Source organism: Ochlerotatus camptorhynchus, unplaced genomic scaffold, assembly GCF_037179485.1.
Source record: "Ochlerotatus camptorhynchus isolate MF236.1 unplaced genomic scaffold, CSIRO-AGI_Acam_v1.1 ptg000037l, whole genome shotgun sequence".
Taxonomy (NCBI): Eukaryota; Metazoa; Arthropoda; class Insecta; order Diptera; family Culicidae; genus Ochlerotatus; species Ochlerotatus camptorhynchus.
The window spans coordinates 607,503-629,507 of NW_027040528.1; the positions used below are offsets into that span (position 1 = coordinate 607,503).

The window sequence follows — 22,005 nt, forward strand, 5'->3', positions numbered from 1 at the left end:
GTAAATATTTTGAACTTTTTGTTAAAACGCTTTCTCATGTAATTTATACTCAGAAAACAATGTTAAACACTCAATCTTTAAAATTTGTCGAACCTCTTAACGGAATCCCTTTATGAAGAGCTTTGAGTGTGTTGGTTTATTTCCTTTTGATTCCGTTATAATTGCTTATCTTTTGACACGCGTATTTCGTCTACTACTTGCAGACTTCATTAGTGCCAAGTACTCAACACCACTGAAGAATCCATCTTTTATCTACGAGTTATATACTAATCAATAGGTACTCAAATTCACAATTTACCTAACCATGGATGTTGGATGATGGATTATGTTTAAATATTTCTAAACTTTCTGCTACGTCTAGTTTCCAAGGCGAAGATACACTCCGCAGGATATTAATGTTAGCCTTTTTTTACCTCTGCGATGTGTTCCTTAAACCTTGCTTCCAAAGTCCTGTTCGTCTGACCAATGTAGATTTTATTGCAATTTGGACAAGAGATTTTGTAGACTCCGGCTTTCCCTACGACATTTATTAAATCTCCATTTGTCCTGCTGTTGAATACTAAATCTGGCCAAAACTTCTAAACTTCGAAATCAATGGTTTGGTAATGTTTTTGTCGAAATTCACTGCTACCCGTTTTAAACCCTCAGTTACTGGTGTAAGAGTTATCGAAGTACGCCTAAAATGATCCCTTGTTCTTATATCGATTACTGCTTGAATTGTTTTTTTTTTCTTGATACCCATTAAGTCTAGCGATTTAAAAAATGTGAGCTATTTTCCTTTGATTTGCCTGTATCGCTAAGAGGAAGAGTTTGCATCCTGTGAACCATGTGGTGAAAACCGGTCATTTTGTGTTAATGGGAATGGTTTGAAGTGCTTGGTATTACTCTCTTTGTATTTGTTGGTTTTCTATAGATTTCGAAATTGAACGAAGACGTCTTCCTGATGATGAGAAAATCTAAGAAGGGGAGTTTGCCGTCTCTCTCTTTTTCGTGAGTAAATTTGATATCCTTGTGAACGTTGCTTATGGCCTCCAAATTTTTTGATAAATCTTCCCTTTTGACAATGCTAAAAATGTCATCCAGTTTGTTTACAAAAATTTCCTCTGAAAATGTAATATTTTTCCTCCATACAAAGAAGAGTAAGTTTGAGACATTACCGAACTTTGTTTTTCCACGTAGAATCCTGACGTTGCTTCAGAAAAAATACTCGTAACGGAATTAAAAGGAAATAAACCAACACACTCAAAGCTCTTCATAATATTAAAAACATTTTAAATCATTGTCCGTGAAAAAATATACAGCTCTACTTAGTTCTTATTCTACGATTTTTATTAGTTTTCAAGTGTTTTAAACATTTCAAGAGTTTGCATTTTTATACGCTTCTGTTAGAAAAAAAAAAATCAAATATCGGGCAAGGACATTTGGAGATACATATTTGGAATTTATCACAGACAAACAGACAACCCATTTCACATGTTTCACTGTAAAACGTCGTCACTAAAACACAACTACCATCTGTTATGTACACTGTCATGGGCAGTACGCTCAGGAGATGGCGGTATAATGTAAACGTCTAACGCAAGTCTATTCGCACCACAGCTGGCAGAACTACAAACTAAGAAAAATTGAAATTTACCGTTAAATGCGTGTTTGATGAAAAACATTTAAGATTTTTTTCTATTTGTCTGTGGTTTATTTTTTTAATATAGGTATGTACGGAAGCGTAAAAATTGTATCAGTCGGAGATGAATCTATAACAAAAGGTCGAATCAAATTCATAGGGAACAAAAGGGCCGAATGAGTTTTAAGGGACAAAAGGACGAATTACCAAAAGGTCAAAATGAACAAAAGGTCGAACGGATTTTAGCGGACTCGAGAGCGCTCTCAAGTGTACCTTCAGTTGAAAACACAGAGTATGGCTGTACGGTGCGGATATTTTGAATTTTGATAGGCTCAAAACATATCATTCAACCTCGCATTCAACCTAAATCTGCATTCTGGACCACTGTGCATTGGTACTCAGTACGGAAAACCAGATCGACGGAAAACAAATCAAGGAAAAAAAATCCCAAATTGTCTACTTCCTATGGTTTACCCAAAACCTGCTCCAGGATGGCCATCGCAACTTGTGATGCTGAAAACGATTCTGGAGACATCGCGCTGAAAATCATGAGGATTGATACCCATATTGACGTGATTCAAATGATTAACATTACTGGTCACTTAACCGGAACCGATTTCAAGGAAATGACTAGATCTCGGCTGTTTCTCGACAGTTTCTCAATTGAATTTAAAATTGGTTCTAGCATCAGGGAAAAAATATGAATTCACATCAATTTCCGTACCAGAAAACAATACAAGCGATGAAAAAATCAGTTTTCGACACACCCCCCAAAATCCGGAACACCACATTTTCAAATGAAACTGCTATAAATTTCCCGTCAAATGCATCCGGTTACATTTAAATTGGTTTATTTTTCGAAAAGTTAATGCCATTTGAATATTGACAAAATTTTGCCAGTACCGAACATGTTGTCTATCCCCTGTAAAGGTAACGTTGCTATTGGGAGTAAAACGGGGTAAGATTGATAGTTTTTTAAAGTTGATTCTAAATATTTTTTACAGTAATGACTGTTTTTCAAATTTTATATTTTTAAAACAAGTACTGAGGATCCAAGAGTTAATTCGTTAGTAATATGTTGAACGAAAATTAAAGCATTTGCACTATTTTTTTAGTTTTGTGACCGAACTTCAGTATTTTGATTTGGGGTTACGTTGATAAAGCTCGATGAATGTAGAAAAAATGAGTGAAACTCAAACAATTTAGTTCTTTAAATATGAAACTTTGAATGAGTATATAATCAGAAAACTTCATAAGCAATAAGAATACAACATTGAATTTGTGATGGCTGTATTGAAAATATATTTCATAAGTGATGGTTTGAGTGCTTTTTTCAAAAAGGCGGAAAACACGAAAATGGTTTGTTAATATTTTGTAAAATATGTACTGGCGTGCACAGGGTGGGGCAAGGTGGGGCAATTGCCCCTCCTTTTATATATAAGATGTTTATTACCACATTTCCAAATTATGATATAAAATAACTTGATTTCTTGATAACTTGATTTGAAGGTACATAACTTCATTTCATACTATAAGGACACTGAAAACCTTTTATTGCGTCAATTCCTTTGAGATGGTGTCTGAAAATTGCACCACAAAGGTGCATGAATGGACAAACTTCAATGAAATTTTTTGGTCAAAAAATTGCACCACAGTGGTGCATACATAAAAATTCTGGTGTAATTTGTTTTTTCAAAGTGGTTCATGGAGGGTTAAAAGAAGAGGGTAATTTTAAGGTTCAAAAAATTCACCTTCGTGGTGGTAAATTGTAGAAAAAGCTTTTTATTGAATAATTCTGGTGTAAAAATATCATCAATGAATAATTCTGGTGGAAAAATTGAATCACGCAAAAAATTTGGAGGTGCACATTAAACTGAAAATTTCTGGTGGAACGTTCGCCACACTGTGGTGAATGTAGAAGCAAGGGATATTCATGTTTCTGGTGCATAACTTGCATCGTTCTGATGAATGCAAGCTTCATTGAAAATTGATGGTGGTGCATGAAGAGACAAAGCCTGAAAATTGTACCACAAAGGTGCATGGTGAAACAAACTTCACTGACAATTTTTGGTGCACCGTTCTGGTGAATGGAGGAACATGCTCTATTGAAAATTTCTGGTACAAAATTTGTAACGCTCTGATAAATGAGATGAACTGAAAATTTCTGGTGGAAAACTTGCACTGGTCTGGTAAATGAAGGCACAAGCTTTATTTAAATTAAGCTATATTGAAAACTACTGGAGGAAAATTTGCACCGTTCCAGTGAACGGATGGGCAAGCTCTTCGGAAAATGTTTGGTCTCAAATTTACATCATACAATTTACATTTACAATAGAGGAACAAATTTTAATAATAATTTCTGGTGCAAAATTTGCACCATTCTGATGATTGGAGGGAAAATATATTTTATTATATTTTTCCTGAAAATATATTTTGAAAAATCTGAAAATAGGAGCAAGCTTTATTTGGTGGAAAACTTGCAACATTCTGATGATAGGAGAAGCAAGCTATATTGAAAATGTATGGTGGAAAATGGAAAAAGGATATCTGCATCAATCAGAAGATTGGAGAACAATTTTTATTGAACATTAACGGTGGAAAATTTGCATCGTTCTGGTCAATGGAAATTTTCTGGTGTAAAATTTTCTGGGGCAAGTTGTATTGAAAATTTCTGGTGCAAGATTTGCAACAATCTGCTGCATGGAGGCGATAACTGAATTGAAAATTCCTGATGTAAACATTGCACAGTTCTGGTGAATGGAGGGGCAAACTTTATTGAACATTTCTGGTAGAAATAAAACTACAACGTTTTGGTGAATGGACGGACAACTTAAACTTGACTTCCGAGAAGTCAAGGGTATTGAATTCTGAAGACAAGTTCCAAAAGAAATGATTTCTGGGGATGATTCCATGAAAATTCTGTGAATTATTTCTAGTGAATAATGCAGATAGTTCCAAGATTTTTTCGAAAAGAATACAGAGAGAATCAAATTTTGATGGGATGTTGGGGAAAATTTCAAGGAAATTCCGAGGATAATTTCAAGCTCATTTTGGGAAGAATTTCTGGAGAATACAGAGGAAATTCTTCTGAAAATTTACGGAAATTTTAGTTCCAAGGTGTTCTGAGAAAAAAAAAGGTTCTAAAATATTCCGAGAAGAACCTCAATGATATTGAATTCCTAGAACAGTTCCAAAATATTTCTGGAGAGAATTCAAAGAAAATTCTGCGGATAATTTCTAGTACATCCTGCAGATATTTTCAAGATAATTTCGAAAAGAATACCGAGAAAATCAAATTTTGAGTGAAATTCCAAAGGGATTTAAAGCGAAATTTCAAGCCTATCCACGGAAAATTTCTAGCGCATTCAGTTCCAAGGTGTTCTGAAAAAAAATCATAAAGAGTTCTAAATATAATTCCAGTGGACTTCTGAGAAGAATTTCAAAAGAGCGCTTAGGAGAGTTCTAAAATAATCCGAGAAGATCCTCAAGGATATTGAATTCTGAGGACAGTCCCAAAGAATTTGTGGGGAGTATTCCAAGAAAATTCTGCGAATAATTTCTAGTGAATCCTGTTATAGTTCCAAGATAATTCCGAAAGAATACCGAGAAAATTAAATTTAGAGTGAAATTCCAAAGGGATTTTGAGGAAAATTTCAAGGGAGTACCGATAATTTCTAGCTCATTCCCGAAATAATTTCTGGATAATACTGGGGAAATTCTTCTGAAACTCTAAGGGAATTTCAGTTCCAAGGTGTTCTGAGTAAAAGTCAAGGAGAGTTCTAAAAATAATTCCAGATGACTTCTGAGAAGAGTTTCAAAAGAGCTCATAGAGTTCTAAAAAAAAAAAGCTTTTGGATTCCCTGATTGAAAAGTGGGTATTAGTTTGCCATTGAACCTTGGTCGATTGTTATCTTACTAAAAAATCGTCAAAGAATCTTGTCAATGAACAGCTTTGAATGTGTTGGTTTATTTCCTTTTAAGGGGGTATTCCCGATCTTTTTTTTCAAAAAATGAAATTTTTTTTTTCACGTTTTTTTGTACTTTAGACTATATACTTTCATCCCCCCAAGCCGTTTTCCGATCAGCGAATTCGGTGTCCAGGCATAGCTGACTAATGGTAAGAACCCCCAAATGGTTTTAACTAAAGTCAAAACTTTAAACGCGTTTTTCTCGAAACCACATTTTTTTTATCGGGCGAAGATTTTTCTCAGAAACTATAAGAGATATTGACTTTTTGCGCATTTTGTTCCTTATTAAATTCTTTGGAGCTTCTCCCACTTTCAGCCAAAAATATTAACATTTAACATTGTTTGAAGCACCTTAAAGTTGCAAAAAAGCGGGCTAAAAATCGCCTTTTTTTCATATGGCCGCCATTTTGTTAATTTGCAAGATTTTTTGCTGCCAACGGGAGAAGCTCCAGAGAATCTTATGCAGATTATTAATTTCATCACGAAATCTGTTTCAGATGAAGCCGTTCCAGAGAAAAGTCTTCGCCCGTCCAGGCGTTTGCGGCGAACAGGGGTCTGTTTGTCGTCATTTTGTGACGTCAATAATGTCTTTTTTTATGTCGAAAAAAATTTATTTGTAAACTTTAATGTTCAATAAACAAGAATCCCAAAGAGTTAGGCGCATTACTATTCATTTTCCTTGAAAAACAGGCCGAAAAAAGGCAAAAGATTGGGAATACCCCCTTAATTCCGTTATAATTGCTTATCTTTTGACAGATACGCGTATTTCGTCTACTACTTGCAAACTTCATCAGTGCCAAGCACTCAATATCACTGATCAAGATTGGATTAACAAGAGCAATATACTGTTTGTTCACTGCTATGTGCACCCTACTATCGCAACCATTTGACGAACCGATCATCATCGACATCGTCGAATGGATTAAATTGCCAATTTCCATTGGCTGTCTGAAAGCAGTTTGCATTGAAGAGCAAAAAATAAGTAAAATTAGCTAAATTGAACAGTAGGGAAAAAGTGGGAGGAGGAAAGCACCATCTACGATGTACTTTGTACTACTCCCCATCCCCAGATTAAATGCAACAAAGAAAAAAAATGGCCCTCCTTAACAAGATTCCTGTGCACGCTAGTGTAACACATACTATTTAAAAACTATATACCATATCAACGGAAATACCCTAAGCTACAATATGGAACCAATGTTTCTTATTTGGAAAAAGTACAGCGAGTAGATTGATTATGATCACAATGTACTTCGTATATATGGCTAAAGATTGCGTGTAACCTTCGTCCATCCACATAAAAGTATGTTCAAAATTGTGTTTACCTGCGGACATTTTTAAAAATGTGTTTTTGCTACTGATGACACATAGCTTTACAGCATTATTTAAATAAAATAGCTGATTAATGTTATCTACAATTTATTATAGGAGTTCAAGAAACATATTCTAATGACACCCCGTAGAATGTACATTGTTTTTGGCTTGAAAAAGTAGCAAAGCCATATCTTTCGATTTTCTGCTAATTTCAAAACGGGTTTTTTGTGGAATGAAACTTCACACTATTTGCCGTCATTATTTGCCATCAAAATCTGAAAAATAAAAATAAATTAGACTTGTGACAGTATTGCATGAAACCGACGATATAACATCGGTGTTTCTCTTCGTTTCCTATACACTCGAGTGACATCAACGAAGCAAGAGAAACGTCAACAACGAAATCGTCGTTATGTGTTGGTTTTAGTTTGGCTCCGCTTTCGCACTCACAGTCTAGTTGGCCTGTAGTGTGTTCCATTTTTATTGCTACCGGGGTTGTGTATCTCCTATCAGAAAAGCACCTCTCAACAACTGGAGGCTCCAAAGTACAGAAAAAGAAACGACACCGAATCAACCTAATTGAGGTCTCATTTATAATTAATAATCGCTTGCTCACTATCAGCTTGCGAAGTTCACAAGGGGTGAAATCCGGTAGACCCGCTCTGGTATCAGTCTGTTCTCGAGAGTGCATAGTTGAAGAACGGTGTCAATACTCGGCGGTTAATCTTTGCGGATAGAGCGGATTTGAAGAAGAGATGGCCAAACAGAAGGCTAGCGACGGCTACAACCGGGCCATCTACGGATCGCTCCGTACGCTGATGCACTTCATTTTGATGGTGCAATTTTCCTACGGAGTCTACTATGATTTCACCTATGTGCACTTTCCGCCAGAGATGCGACGACCCGGGGGCGAATTCGGTGGCAAGCTGAAATACCTCACCGTTTGGGATGCGGTAAGTAGGTTTTTGGAGATAGTTGTCGGTTTATGTTAGAAATTTGTGAAAAAAATTTCATCATACGTTTTCGTCGGTCGTGACTACACAAACGGCTTTCCCGCAGCAGGTGTTTGGCAGTGTATGTGTGTCGCGTGTTTGCCGGAAAAACAGCGTTGCATAACAACGGGCGCTGCATGGAAAAACACAAACAAACCCTTTCGCTTCCACTGACGGTGGAAACATTATTTTTAAATTGCGTTCAAATCACACAAAATGTAATTTGATGAGCACACTTCAGGGTTCTTATCTATGTTTTGCTCGTTTTATTGCATAATTAGGAACACTTGGGAAAATTGTTCGTATGAGTATGCACCTGCTGCTGCAATTAAATTGTGTAACTTTAAGAAGCACCACTTTAGTCAGCATTTTCTCGACAAAACTGGTCAAACAAGTCATTAACTCTCATGTCATGACGGTCGGTGCTTATGGTGAATTAAGAAACACTCATTAATAATTTTTGTTCCTTACATTTGATCGAAAAGTGGTATGGAACAAACTTGTAGCTGAGAAAATTTTCAACAAGCGCGGTTATCATTTTCTAAAGTAGAATGAAGTGGTGAATTTTGAGATAGATATGAACCAAAATTATGGTTTCCCCATAGTAATTTCCATATAAACTTCAAATGGTTTTTGCCAAGTTAGGTTCTTACTAAATGAGTTTGGGAAAGTTTGGGAAGATAAACAGGACCTAATTTGGAAACGTTTGAGCACTGTGGAGCGAAAATTTCAAATTTTGCATCAGTCTAATGTGCAACCATGATCCGGAATATTCGGAACCGGTTCTATGGTGGCCCTATGGTTGTCGTTTTGAGTGCCATTTGTATTGTCTAACTGTCAAATTTACGTCAACGCAACGCAAACGGATCTAATGTGCGTGGGCTTTAAGATTTCGTCGAGGAGATGTGATTTGATAAAGGGTGGAACGATCAAAAATTGGTCGACTAAAATTTGGTGTATTTTTTTTAATGTTGCCCTTAAATTCAACACCAATAATTGTGCAGGTGTGTGTGTGTACGGAATGTTGCCTCTATTTTGACTATTTAGTTCTCAAAATGGCGTCGAGCAACATGAATAGCGTATCAAAATTCTGCTCGCGCATAAGCAAAATCCCATGTTTTCCAACGAAGACTTGACAAAATCGCTGATTAAAGTGTGTGGGAAACGTCTGACGGATGCCGCAACAACCGGTAGAAGAATGTTTAATTCTTTTTTTTTAACTTTATTTGTTTCAAATTCAAAATAAATTACATTTCATTTTTACCTAGGTGCTCCAATTACTACAGTAACTTACCAGCCTTAATTGTTATGATATATATCTAAGTATTTTTACATTGTTCCTGTCTTGGCAATTCAGTATTTTAAACAGGTTTCTTAAACCTGCATGTCAGTATAACAATTGATATCTTAAAACTAAAAACTAAAACTAAATCTTATCTAAGTATAAAGAGAATTAATCGTTGCAATTGAGGATTGCAACGATTTTTGCCTGAAATTATTAATTATTTTGTTGGACATTTGTTCTAAAGTCTCAACATTCGAAATTCTATGTACTTCGGTAGTACTGTACCAGGGAGGCAACTTCAAAATCATTTTCAGAACTTTGTTCTGAATCCTTTGAAGTGCTTTTTTTCCTGGTAGTGCAACAACAAGACCATATTGGCACAGCGTAAAGCATGGCCGTTTGTTTAAATATTAGAAGTTTATTCGTCATGCAAAGTTTGGATTTCCTGTTTATAAGAGGATACAAATATTTTATATATTTGTTACATTTGGCTTGAATGCCCTCAATGTGATCTTTAAAAGTTAATTTTTGGTCAAGTATTAATCCAAGATATTTCACTTGGTTTGACCAGGAAATTGGAACTCCGTTCATAGTGACTATGTGACTACTACTAGGTTTCAAAAAGGAAGCTCTAGGCTTATGTGGAAATATTATAAGTTGAGTTTTGGAAGCGTTGGGAGAAATCTTCCATTTTTGTAAATAAGAAGAGAAAATATCTAAACTTTTCTGCAGTCTGCTGCAAATAACACGAAGACTTCTTCCTTTAGCGGAAATGCCTGTGTCATCAGCGAACAAAGATTTGTGGCAACCCTGAGGCAAATCAGAGAGGTCCGAAGTGAAAATGTTATACAATATAGCCCCAAGAATGCTACCCTGAGGAACTCCTGCTCTAACAGGTAGTCGAATAGATTTGGAATTTTGATAATTTACCTGCAGAGTTCTGTCAGTTAAATAATTTTGAACTAATTTCATAATATAAAGTGGAAAATTAAACTTTTTCAATTTAGCAATCAAACCTTCATGCCAAACACTGTCGAAATGCTTTTTCTATGTCTAGAAGAGCAACTCCAGTTGAGTGGCCTTCAGATTTGTTTGAACGAATTAAATTGGTAACTCTTAAGAGTTGATGAGTAGTTGAATGCCCATGGCGAAATCCAAACTGCTCATCTGCAAAAATTGGGTTCGTATTGATGTGAAGCATCATTCTATTTAAAATTATCTTTTCAAAAAGTTTACTTATTGAAGAAAGCAAACTTATTGGACGGTAGCTAGAAGCTTCAGCTGGATTTTTATCCGGCTTCAAAATTGGAACAACTTTTGCATTTTTCCATTTATCAGGAAAGTATGCCAAATGGAAACATCTGTTAAATAATTTTACCAAGAAAGACAAGGTACTCTCTGGGAGTTTTTTGATGAGGATATAGAAAATTCCATCATCACCTGGAGCTTTCATATTTTGAAACTTTTTAGTTATAGACCTTACTTCGTCCAAATCAGTCCCCCAGGAATCATCAAAAATATTTTCCCGAGAGAAAATATTCAGATAATCCCTAGCAACCTGATTCTCAATAGGACTAGTATGACCCAAACTGAAATTATGGGAACTCTCGAATTGCTTAGCAAGTTTCTGAGCTTTTTCCAAATTTGTGATCAAAATTTTACTTTACTTTTCTTTAAGCGCTGGAATAGGCTTTTGAGGTTTTTTCAAAAATTTTGTGAGTTTCCAAAAGGGTTTGGAACTCGGGTCTAATTTAAAAACATTATTTTCAAAAGTTTTGTTCCTCAGGGCAGATAATCGTTTTTTTAATTTGTTTTTGTAAATCTCGCCAGATAACTTTCATGGCAGGATCGCGTGTTCTTTGATATTGTCTCCTACGGACATTTTTAAGACGGATCAAGAGCTGAAGATCGTCGTCTATTATAATTGAATCGAATTTAACCTCGCATTTTGGTACTGAGGCAGCTCTTAATGTTTAATTCTTTAATATCTCCATAATACCACAGACAAATAGACATAACATATTGAATATTTCTCACTGTAAAACATCGTCGCAAAAACATTACCGCCATCTGTTGAGCACACTGTGGTGGGTAGTACGCTGAACAGATGGCGGTAGTGTGTAAACGTCAAACGCAAGGGAATTGACTATGCGCGCCACAGGTGGCGGTACTACCAACTACGATACTTTTAAATTGACCGTTAAATGCTTGTTCGATGAACAACTTGCGAGTGTTATGTCTGTTTGTCTGTGATAATACTATCGTGATGCTGTCTTCAGTAAAGTTGTTCCTACGTGTGCAGAAATTCTGAGCTTAACCGAGTTTGCTGTACCAGTTCTATGCACGAAAGAGTGAAATAATATTATTTTTCCATACATTTCAACCAATATCCCCATATAAATTTTAAATAAAAAGCGCCAGCTCGTGTTACATCCGAATGAGCTAAAATTTTCAGAGTGGTTTCTTACCTAATGGCACAAATCTAGAGGTAGGCCCATTGATAAAAATGATACAAAAATTTCTTCATATGAATGTGGGCCAGTCTAATATGGATCCATAGTCCGGAAAATCTGGAACAGATTCCATGTGGTCTTATGATTGTTCTCTATCATTTCCGGGAGCTACACGAAAACAAATAATAAGTTGACGCAATGATAAGTAAGATATATGAGAAAGATTGAAAAAAGCACACCCGTGAAAACATATTCTTGAATATATAACAGTGAGGGAGTTTGAGGGGAAGTATAATGACCACAAAATGTCTAAATCACTTTCACATTTTCACAATTTTTGTAATACCTTCGGTAATTTTTAAAGACTTTCTGATATTTAAAAAAAAAATAAAAAAAATGAAATCCGGAATCTCCAGCGTTTTAGCAGAACCATACAGCGTGACCTAAATTTCCTTAAGCCCATTCGAACTCTACATGCTGACGAAGATTTATGTAACTCACTGCAGCACCCGGCAATAAATTGTTTTATTTTTATTCACAGATCCTACAAGCCGTCTACTTTACGGTTTGCCTGGTCAATGACTTCATCGGTACCAATGAGGTCGCACCACGCAAAACGCCGCTCATCCGGAAACTCAAGGACTACATGCTGGCCGCTTTCGCCTTCCCGGTGGCCCTCAACGTGGGAGTTACCTTTTGGACGCTGATGGCCATCGATCGGGAGTTAGTCTTCCCCAAGGCACTGGATGCCGTTTTCCCAGGGTGAGTGAAGCTTCCTTCCTCTTTCCAAGCATTTTGCTCTATTTAATGCTAAATCCATTTGACACTTTGCAGCTGGCTCAACCATGTGATGCACACCAACATCGTGATCTTCATGATGCTGGAAATCTGCACCAGCTTCCGGCAGTATCCATCCCGTAAGGCAGGCCTGGCCGGACTGGGCATCTTTATGACATGCTACCTGACGTGGCTGCACATCATCCGTCACTTCGGTGGAATCTGGGTCTATCCGGTGTTGGACGTGCTGAATCTACCGCAGCGTATGGTGTTCTTCGCCGTCAGCCTGGGTTTCTCCGTTGGGCTGTATCTGTTCGGGGAGTTCTTCAACAATCTTATCTGGACCAAGGAGCTGAAGCAACTCAAGGCCACCAGTGCCAGTAAGAAGATCAAATAGAAAGGATCTTTTCACAGTTTGTGCAAGCGCGTGTGTTGTTGATGCATGGACGACGACTGAAGTGGCAATGTGCATTCACTATCCGTTGTTTTTTGTTCATTAATTGTTTTCCGTTGGTTGAATTAAAAACATTAAAAAAAAAAACCATTAATTTATTCATTTGTTTAACCTCATTTTAGACACATCTTTCGAATTTTAATTTATATTTAATTTAACAACTTAAAGTTTTCAAAACTTTTTCACAGCGTTATTTTAATCCATCATCTGTGATTTGTGCCGACTAATAAATGCAATAAATACATAGCCATCCATAAAACCTTGTTTGTTTGCGTTTTTAATGAAATTTTAATTTTTTATTCAGAAAATTGTGAATTGGTACACCTGCCGGAAGGGGCCGTTTAACCAATGTTGCTTGTATTCTGTAGCAGTAAAAAAGGAAACTTCCATTTAGATGCATTTTGAGCGCTAGTTGAGAGTCGATTGCCTGTTCTGACACGTTAAGCTACACACTCGAAACCGAGAATGACCAGTGTGGGAGCAAAGTTGTAGAACAGTTAAGACTTCGAAAACAAACAAAAAACTATCAATGACCAACTAGTTTAGCAGTGATAGCTCATGGTGAATCAAACGTAGTAACGTAAAAGTTAATCAAACCTAAAAATGTAAAAGTAACAAACACACACACACACACACACATATATACCTAATCCTAATCGTAAATGCAAAATCCACAAATTCTAGCACCACCGTGGTCACCAGTTTAGTCGTAATTCCTTGCGTTTATCATGCATTGCATCACCAGGCATTTATAAACATCTCCAAATCGAGGACAAGGAATGAGTGAAATTTAGATGTGCAATCATAGCTACGCCCTTACACATAAAAACAAATCGGTATTAGATAGTATCAAAAGTTTGCTTACTTTCAATTCGGAGAGACCAAAATTCAAAAATATATACATATATTCTAGTGAAAACACCATTTAGACGTTCGATTAGAAAAAAAAAAACCAGTAGCTAATGCATTTTATTTAGATGTCAAGTGAAGCGATTTGCCTCCAAGTAAAATTAACTAGTTTGGAGATACACACAAGAAAAACAAAAACAAAAGTGTAATGTTTTAGTACCGACTTTTCGGAGCTCAGTTTTGAAGACGATGATATTTAGGTGTCAAACAACAGCCAGCAGTCAAATTAATATTTGATTTATTGTAGAAGAGACCTTGTGCAGCGTATTTACCTTTTTTGATATTAATACATAACGCAGATCCTGTAGGCTATTGTAGGAGCACTTTAAAGCTATTAGTATTCAACACTAATTGAAATAAGTGAGCCAATTTATTAGAAAATGAATTTAAAAAAAGTGTATCTAAATCTAAATCCGTATAAAGTAAAATCTATCATTGTCAAATGCAACTAAATCCAGATCAATAAAATGAACGAAAAGTATTGAAAACAAGCGCAGTTTTGTTAAAAAGCAAGAAATGTCCTTGTCTCGGGTGTGGTCATCCAAGTAGGCCATCGTAGTAGTGACGGATGCAGATGAGCAGCCTAGTAGGTACTAGTACAGGGGGAACGACACATCCTCATCCATCATCATCCCACGTTAATGTTATCCTCAAATCCGCATTCTCATCCACACCAACCAAAATAAAAATCGGATCTCTTTTCCATTTTTATGCATCCCTGTCTATTTTTTTTTTTTGGCAATACATATATCCTGAACATGATGTTCATCGCTGATTATCCTTCTGTCTACCCTAATTGCCATAGTGATACTTATTTCGCTTACGATTTTCTTCGATTGCAGATGGGACATTCTCCACTACCTTTGGTTGCAAGTTTGTTGCACTTGTCGGTACTCCACATCGTGTTGAACGGGAAAACAAACGAGCTGCTGGACTGGATCCAATCTTGTTGGGAATATTGCGCCGATGCAACAGAGCGTACCAAAAATCTGATCCGCTTTCTTCAGCCTTCTTCATCAACCTTTTAGCTATCTTCACGGCAGCCTCCGACTTCCCATTGGCTTGCTGATGATGAGGTGCAGACGTGACGTGATCAAAACTCTATTCGCCGGCAAACTTCACAATCTTTTGATTCACGAAGTTTGTACCATTACCCGTCACTACTAGTTGTGGAATTCCGTGACGCGCAAAGTTTTCCTTACATGCAGCTACCACAGATTCTGGCGTCAGATCCTTTAACAAGTTGATCTCGTAAAAATCCGAGTAATGGTCCACTGTAACTAAAAATTTCCTTTTTAGACCATGGTAATCAGCAAAAAACACATCCATCGAAACCATCTGGAAAGGGTACACTGGAATCTGATGGCTTTGCATTGGTGGATTCGGTTGAGATGCAGCAAATTTAGCACAAATTGCACATTCCTTGACGACATCCTTGATCTGCGAACACATTCCTGGACAGAACAAATTCGCTCTTGCTAACTTCAGTGTAGCCTCCAGACTGATATGACAGCAATCCACAAGCTTTCTCCGGAGAACATACGGTATTAGTAAGCAGTCGTTCCTAAAGATCAAACCGTCCTGGGTAGACAGTTCGTTGCGGCAATTGTAGTAAATCTTGACGTTATCTGGCACACGATCAACCGAACTAGGCCAGCCCTGGTGAATGTACTTGACGATGATCTGCATTGAATGATCCTTTCCAGTTTCTTCCATTATCTCAGTGAGCCTTGTGTCCGAAATACTGAGAAAGTTACTAAGTTTCACTTCTGATATTTCATCAAAAACGCTGAATATATTAAGTTTTTCAAATTTTTCCACAGCATTTTCGTTTACCAATGGATATTGAGGCAAAGCATCTGCCACAACGTTTTCCTTCCCCTTAACAAACTCGATTGTCAAGTTGTAACGTTGAAGATTGAGCAACATATGTTGAAGACGTCGTGGCGCTGATAAGAGTGATTTTTTTAATAAAGGGTGATACGGTCAAAATTTGGTCAATATCAACTTGACGTATTTCTTTCAATTTTGCATTTAAAAAACCTGAACACCCCTCATTTTGAAGGTGTGTGTGTGTAGAATGTTGCTCCTATTTTGATTTTGGAATTCACTCTTGAGTTGTCAAAATGCCGTCCAAGCAAGAAGAGCAGCGTATCAAAATTTTGCTCACGCATCGCGAAAATCCGAGCTACTCGCACGCAAAGTTGGCAAAATCGCTAAAAGTTGCCAAATCAACCGTTACAAATGTAATTAAAGTGTTTGGGGAACGTTTGTCGACAGCCAGGAAGTCTGGATCGGGGGGAAATCGAAAACCAGAAGCCGCTGAGACGACAAAGAGAGTTGCCGGTAGTTTCAAGCGAAACCCTAACCTCTCTCTCCGAGATGCCGCAAATAAGCTGGGTGTATCGTCTACAACCGTGCATCGAGCCAAAATACGAGCCGGACTATCGACTTACATGAAGGTAGTGACTCCAAATCGCGATGATAAACAAAATACGACGGCCAAAGCGCGATCCCGGAGGCTGTACACGACGATGCTGACGAAGTTTGACTGCGTGGTAATGGACGACGAAACCTACGTCAAAGCCGACTACAAGCAGCTTCCGGGACAGGAGTTTTATACGGCAAAAGGAAGGGGAAAGGTAGCAGATGTTTTCAAGCACATGAAACTGTCAAAGTTCGCAAAGAAATATCTGGTTTGGCAAGCCATCTGTACCTGTGGCTTGAAAAGCAGCATTTTCATAGCTTCCGGGACTGTCAACCAAGAAATTTACGTGAAAGAGTGTTTGAATAAACGTCTGCTGCCTTTCCTGAAGAAACACGGTTGTTCCGTACTGTTTTGGCCGGATTTAACATCTTGCCATTACGGTAAAAAGGCCATGGAGTGGTACGCCGCCAACAACGTGCAGGTGGTTCCCAAGGACAAGAACCCTCCCAACACGCCAGAGCTCCACCCAATTGAGAAATACTGGGCTATTGTCAAGCGGAACCTAAAGAAGACCAAAAAAACTGCTAAGGGCGAGCAGCAGTTCAAGGCAAACTGGCTTTCTGCGGCGAAGAAGGTGGACAAGGTGGCTGTACAAAATCTGATGGCAGGGGTCAAGCGTAAGGCCCGGCAATTCGGATTTGGAAAAGCGGAAGCCTAACTGAATATTTTTCCTGAATTTTATACTAATTGAACTTGAAAAAGAAATTTAATTTGATTTTTTAAATAAACGATTTCACCGATTTACACGCGTTTTCCCTTGACCAAATTTTGACCGTATCACCCTTTATACTGATTAACGGTTTGTGGTCCGTTTTCACTGTAGCCTTCGGATTACCAACAACCAACTGATCGAAGCGAACACAAGCAAACACAATAGCAAGTAGCTCCTTCTCAATTTGAGCGTAGTTCTTCTCAGTGCTCGTCAACGTTCGTGACGCATATCCAATCACTCCGTTGTGCTGGAAAACTGCAACACCCAAACCATAGCAACTAGCATCGCACTCTATCACTAACGGTTGGGTCACGTCATAGTACTTCAGCGTCTTGATGTCCAATACCAAGGATTTCACTACTTTAAACTCATTTTCTTCGGTTGCTGTCCACTGCCACATAGCTGACTCGGAGATTAGTTTGCGCAGATTCGTCAGGTTAACACTGAGGTTCGGAATGTAACGGCTCAGGTAGTTGACCATCCCAACAAAACGATGGACCTCCTTTCTGTTGCATGGCGGCGCAAAGCTCTTGATAAACGATATCTGTCAGCATATGACCATAAAATTTTACGGAAGTTTGACAGAGGTTCATCTTTGATCGATTCAACTTTACGTTGTTTTCTTCTAGACGAATAATGAGCTGTTGCAAGCATTTGTTGTGATTGATTAGCGCTTCTTCCATTGTATCACCTACACCGTAAATGAGCAAATCGTCAGCTAAGCATTCAACGCCTTTTAGTCCCTGAATGACTTCCTGCAGCTTAAGTTGAAAAATCTCTGGAGATGGAGAAATTCCAAACGGCAGACGAGTCCATCGGTACCTACCGAATGGTGTCCAGAAAGTAGTCATCTTGCTGCTCGGTTTGTCCAGAACGACGTGCCAAAAACCCTTTTTGGTATCCACCGTGGAAAACACCTTAGCTTTTCCTAATTCTGGAAGGATTTCATCCAGCGTGGTGAACTGAAGATGCGGTCGTTTCAAAGCTTTGTTCAGATGGACAGGATCTAAGCAAATACGAATCCCTGAACCAAGCTCACCTCGTTGCACGATGACCAAATTACTGACCCAGTTGGTATTATGCTTCTCTTGCACAATGATTCTGTTCCTCTCCAGTGATTCCAATAGGAACCCTCCGGGGTGGTTGAATCGATGATTGAACACTGTTGTCTACCTCCAGCGCTACTGTGCCTGGAAACTTGCCGTAACCAGCGAACAGGTCCGGATGCTCTTCCATGATCTTCAGGGCTTCAACTCTATGTACGTTCAGGCACTTATCTGATGACATTGATGTTCTTGGACACAGATCCGATTCACCAAAGCTGACTGTCTCGCAAAATTTCACTAAGCCAAGCTCACGGGAAGCTCTGGCCGAAAGCAAAGGTCGATGGTTGACGTCCACAACCTGCAGAACCAGACGATACTTCCGTCCCGATCGTCGGCATTAGCGTTAGCGTTGTTATGATATACTTCGTAGATTGGATACTAACGACACTCACGTCTCTTCTGAAATTCTCAGTAAGACTACTTTCAGGAATAATGCTGGGGAGTAAACATTGGGGGGGAGAGGTAGCTCATCGATTCTTCCGGTTCGCCTCCTAGCATCGTGCTATAAGGTACCAGGCGATAACCAGGGTAGTTGATCGATAGCTCGATGACGTCATTTCGTTGGCGTCTGCAATGGGAAATTCTCATAGCAGGCGTTGACGATGGGACGTTGTCGAGTTGTTGAATAGCAACTATCGTGTTAACTCACCGATTACCTGTCGATCTGCCAAATTTGGAAAGACGTCTGCATTGAATTGTCTCATGTAATAATATTCCACCCACTATATCACAAGATATTGCGAGTAGCTGAGTGGAATGGAGATAAGTTAAGCATTGGGTACAGGACCAAGTCTCCCCTGGGTGGTGCCAAAAGATGAGCGCAATAGAATCATCAAGTTGCCATAAGGCACGGATGAGACTATTGCATGGCTGGGTAGTCAAAGTCTTCCATTCGTTAGTCATTTCAGGTGGACTAGAACAGGTTTAGGTGGGCGTTGGCCAGATTTGGATTTTTCAGATGTAATCCTGGATAGGACCCTGTCATTGAACGTCGCGTGAAAGTGGAACTTAATGAAGGCCTAAGTACTTTTTCGTAGTTTTTAGTTTTCGGATTTGAAAGATCGTCGGTTACAGTCCCTCCCCATGGACATGGAGGTTGACGGTACTGAAGCAAAGGGTTATGTTTAATTTCTTTATATTTGCAACGATGATGATTTCCTATAGTGACACATATCACCTTCTTAATGCTTCAGTATGCCTCAAACGATTAATTCTTGGTTGTTAATAGAACTTCCTTGATGAAATGGGCTGCTTCATGCAGACTGAGCAATTCTGATTATAGTATCAGATTTGTTCTGTATACGGAGGAACTGGGAGGGCTTATTAGAAACTTCTCACCAATAAAGTAGTGATTTTCTAGTAAATTTTGCATTTAATTATATTAATACTTTATTTTTAGCATACGATACAAAAGTGCTCGTTTTTGCGTAAAATAATCAATATTTATTTTGTAATTACGTTTAAAAGTTTTTTTTTTGTGATCTGAAAATTTTCCTAGTTTGGTTAGAAGTTTCGAAGCTAACGCATGTCCGCAGGCCTAATAGAAAGATAGGCAGAAAAAGTGATTTTCGGAGTTTTATTCGTTAGGTGTTGTAGTGGAGATTTGTGTTGTTGGATGCAGGAGGAGATTGGAGGGCGGGAGTTTGACGCATAGAGCCTGCCGATTTCGCTTTCAGAATGTCGCAGTCAGCGGTTTTATGATTCGTGAGCGCTCGCGATTCGTAGAACCGTTGATTGTGACTGCAAGTGGATTTGGCAGGTTTTGTGAGTCGGACGTTTGCTTTTTGGCCTATTCTTGTGTCTAACATGTGCAGAGTATCATTATAGGGTCTAATGGTTTTGAGATTCCTGGTTGCATGAAATATATTTGTGAGAATATCTTTTTGAGATTTTAGTAGTCACGTTTTGTTTGTAGTTTATATTTTATTTCTTTCATGTAATTATCGTAAATAATAGTTATTCAATAATAGATAGTTCATCCATATATTCGGACTTTGACGCGAAGCGCTGTGGATTATGAGATGCTCGATGACCCTGGAGGGATCGATTTTGCTTACTGAGCAAAAAATCATGGATTTAATTTCAAGCTCTTCCACAGCACAATAAATCGCCACCATCATTTGTATATTTGATATTGAACATTAATCTTGGAAACTATTTGCATGTCAAGCGAAAACGTAGTCCTGTATTGTCGCGAAGCGTAATGGTTCTGAGATACTCGATGACCCTGGAGGGATCGTTATTGCTTACTGAGCAGAAAATCATGGGTTTAATCCCAAGCTCTCCGTCATGACTCTTAAAATTCATGATCACTAAACAAAATGAATATGTTCTTTCGATAGCCTTATATGCTGGGGAGTAAACATTGGTTCCAATCTAAACAAGAGTAACAGAAACATGACTGTCGTTATTCCCAGCCACGCCCATCTTTACCATAACTAGGGATAGGGAAGGAAATGTTGATGTAGTACTTACTTAACGAGAGGCCACCGACTTAGCGACACCCTCATAAGTGCTACGGAGTTGGAGGGTTTGGTAGGGTATTCGGTTAGGATTCACCTCAAGTTGGCGATGCAACCAAAATTATGTATTGTTTATTTGTTGTTTATTTAATCTCTCGATAGCCGGCTATCGAAAGAACATATTCATTTTGTTTAGTGATCATGAATTTTAAGAGTCATGACGGATAGCTTGGGATTAAACCCATGACTTTCTGCTCAGTAAGCAAAAACGATCCCTCCAGGGTCATCGAGCATCTTAGAACCATAACGCTTCGCGACAATACAGGACTACGTCCCGATCGTCGGCATTGCACATTTACTTGACCCAGCACATTGATGGGGTTTCCACCAAAGGTTTGTAAGCGGAATGATGACGGTTGTAGTGCTGTATTTAGATTACCAGTTAGCTCAATCAGGCTGGCGTACCCGATTACACTGGTGTTTGCACCGGTATCAACATCACAGAGTACTGGCTTCCACTTTTTTTTTTTTCCAAATTTCAGTTCCAGTTCTGCGACAACGTTGCCTCCATTGTCGGAGTAATCAAAAAAATTCCCGATTTCGTAATGCTCCTTACTTTCTTCCGATGTAGTATCCGTTCCTGAAGACGATTCCTCTTGTGAAGTACTCTCTTCCTTCACCTCCTTGATCCGGCGATTCGGTTTCCGGTTCTTTGATTTCTCTCCAGCTCGACACACAGTGATTTTTTCCTTTGCAACGATGACATCTTTTGCCGAGTGTAGGGCACACACCTTTAACAAACTCGTGGCTGTCCCCGCAGAACATGCAGCGTTGTGCTTTCAATGGCTTCGAACGATTCATTTTCTTTACTTTGTTGACTTCCGTTCCGGGTCCCAGAACACCTAGCTCCTGCGAGCGCCTGGCTGTTATCTCCTCCGCACGACACAAATCGACAGCCTTCATCAAAGTGATATCAGCAATCGATGGGCTCACGACTTGCTTGCGTTGCCGAGAAAAAATCGAACCGATCAACGATCACGTTGCGCTTTGAGACCACTTTCTCTTTGATGGCAAGCAGAGCTGCTAGAGGATTTGCCTTCTCCTCCGTGGTGAGTTCAAAATTGAAATATTTCTTCCTCGCTGGTTCACCTACCACAGTCAACAGGAAACTAACTTTTTGAGCATCCTCCTCTCGAGGCCAACGGTCCATTCCGATGGCTTTAGAGTAATCGTTCCAGCTCTTTTCAAAGAACTCGAAATTTTCTTCCATATCCCCCACCAAGGCCAATGGTGAGGGTTGCGGCACCTGCACACTGGCAGCGCACAGTTGCTGCATTTGCTGCTGCTGACGCTGCTGCGGTTGCAAAGCACCTGACGATGCATGCACTTCCTGCAACATCTGACGCATTACGTTGGTCTGATGCTCCAGGAACATCTTGAACTGGCTGGCATCCATTTTGATGA

The 22,005-nt window shown here is 38.7% G+C and overlaps 1 protein-coding gene across 3 annotated transcripts in view; it reads left to right on the plus strand.

Annotated features, from left to right (window-relative positions):
- LOC135711371 (androgen-induced gene 1 protein-like) overlaps positions 1-14,008 on the plus strand; it is a 53,243-nt gene extending 39,235 nt beyond the window's left edge. Inside the window, exons 1-4 of one of the 3 annotated variants that reach the window (XM_065234212.1) lie at positions 7,379-7,856; positions 12,175-12,395; positions 12,468-12,790; positions 13,169-14,008. In XM_065234212.1, coding sequence (XP_065090284.1) covers positions 7,659-7,856; positions 12,175-12,395; positions 12,468-12,790; positions 13,169-13,209 — 783 coding nt within the window. In that variant the 5' untranslated portion in view covers positions 7,379-7,658 and the 3' untranslated portion in view covers positions 13,210-14,008. Of the gene's footprint in view, positions 1-7,378; positions 7,857-12,174; positions 12,396-12,467; positions 12,869-13,168 lie in introns of those variants that run through there. The other 2 variants (XM_065234224.1, XM_065234233.1) reach the window with 2 other exon arrangements.
- Positions 14,009-22,005: the final 7,997 nt, after the last annotated feature.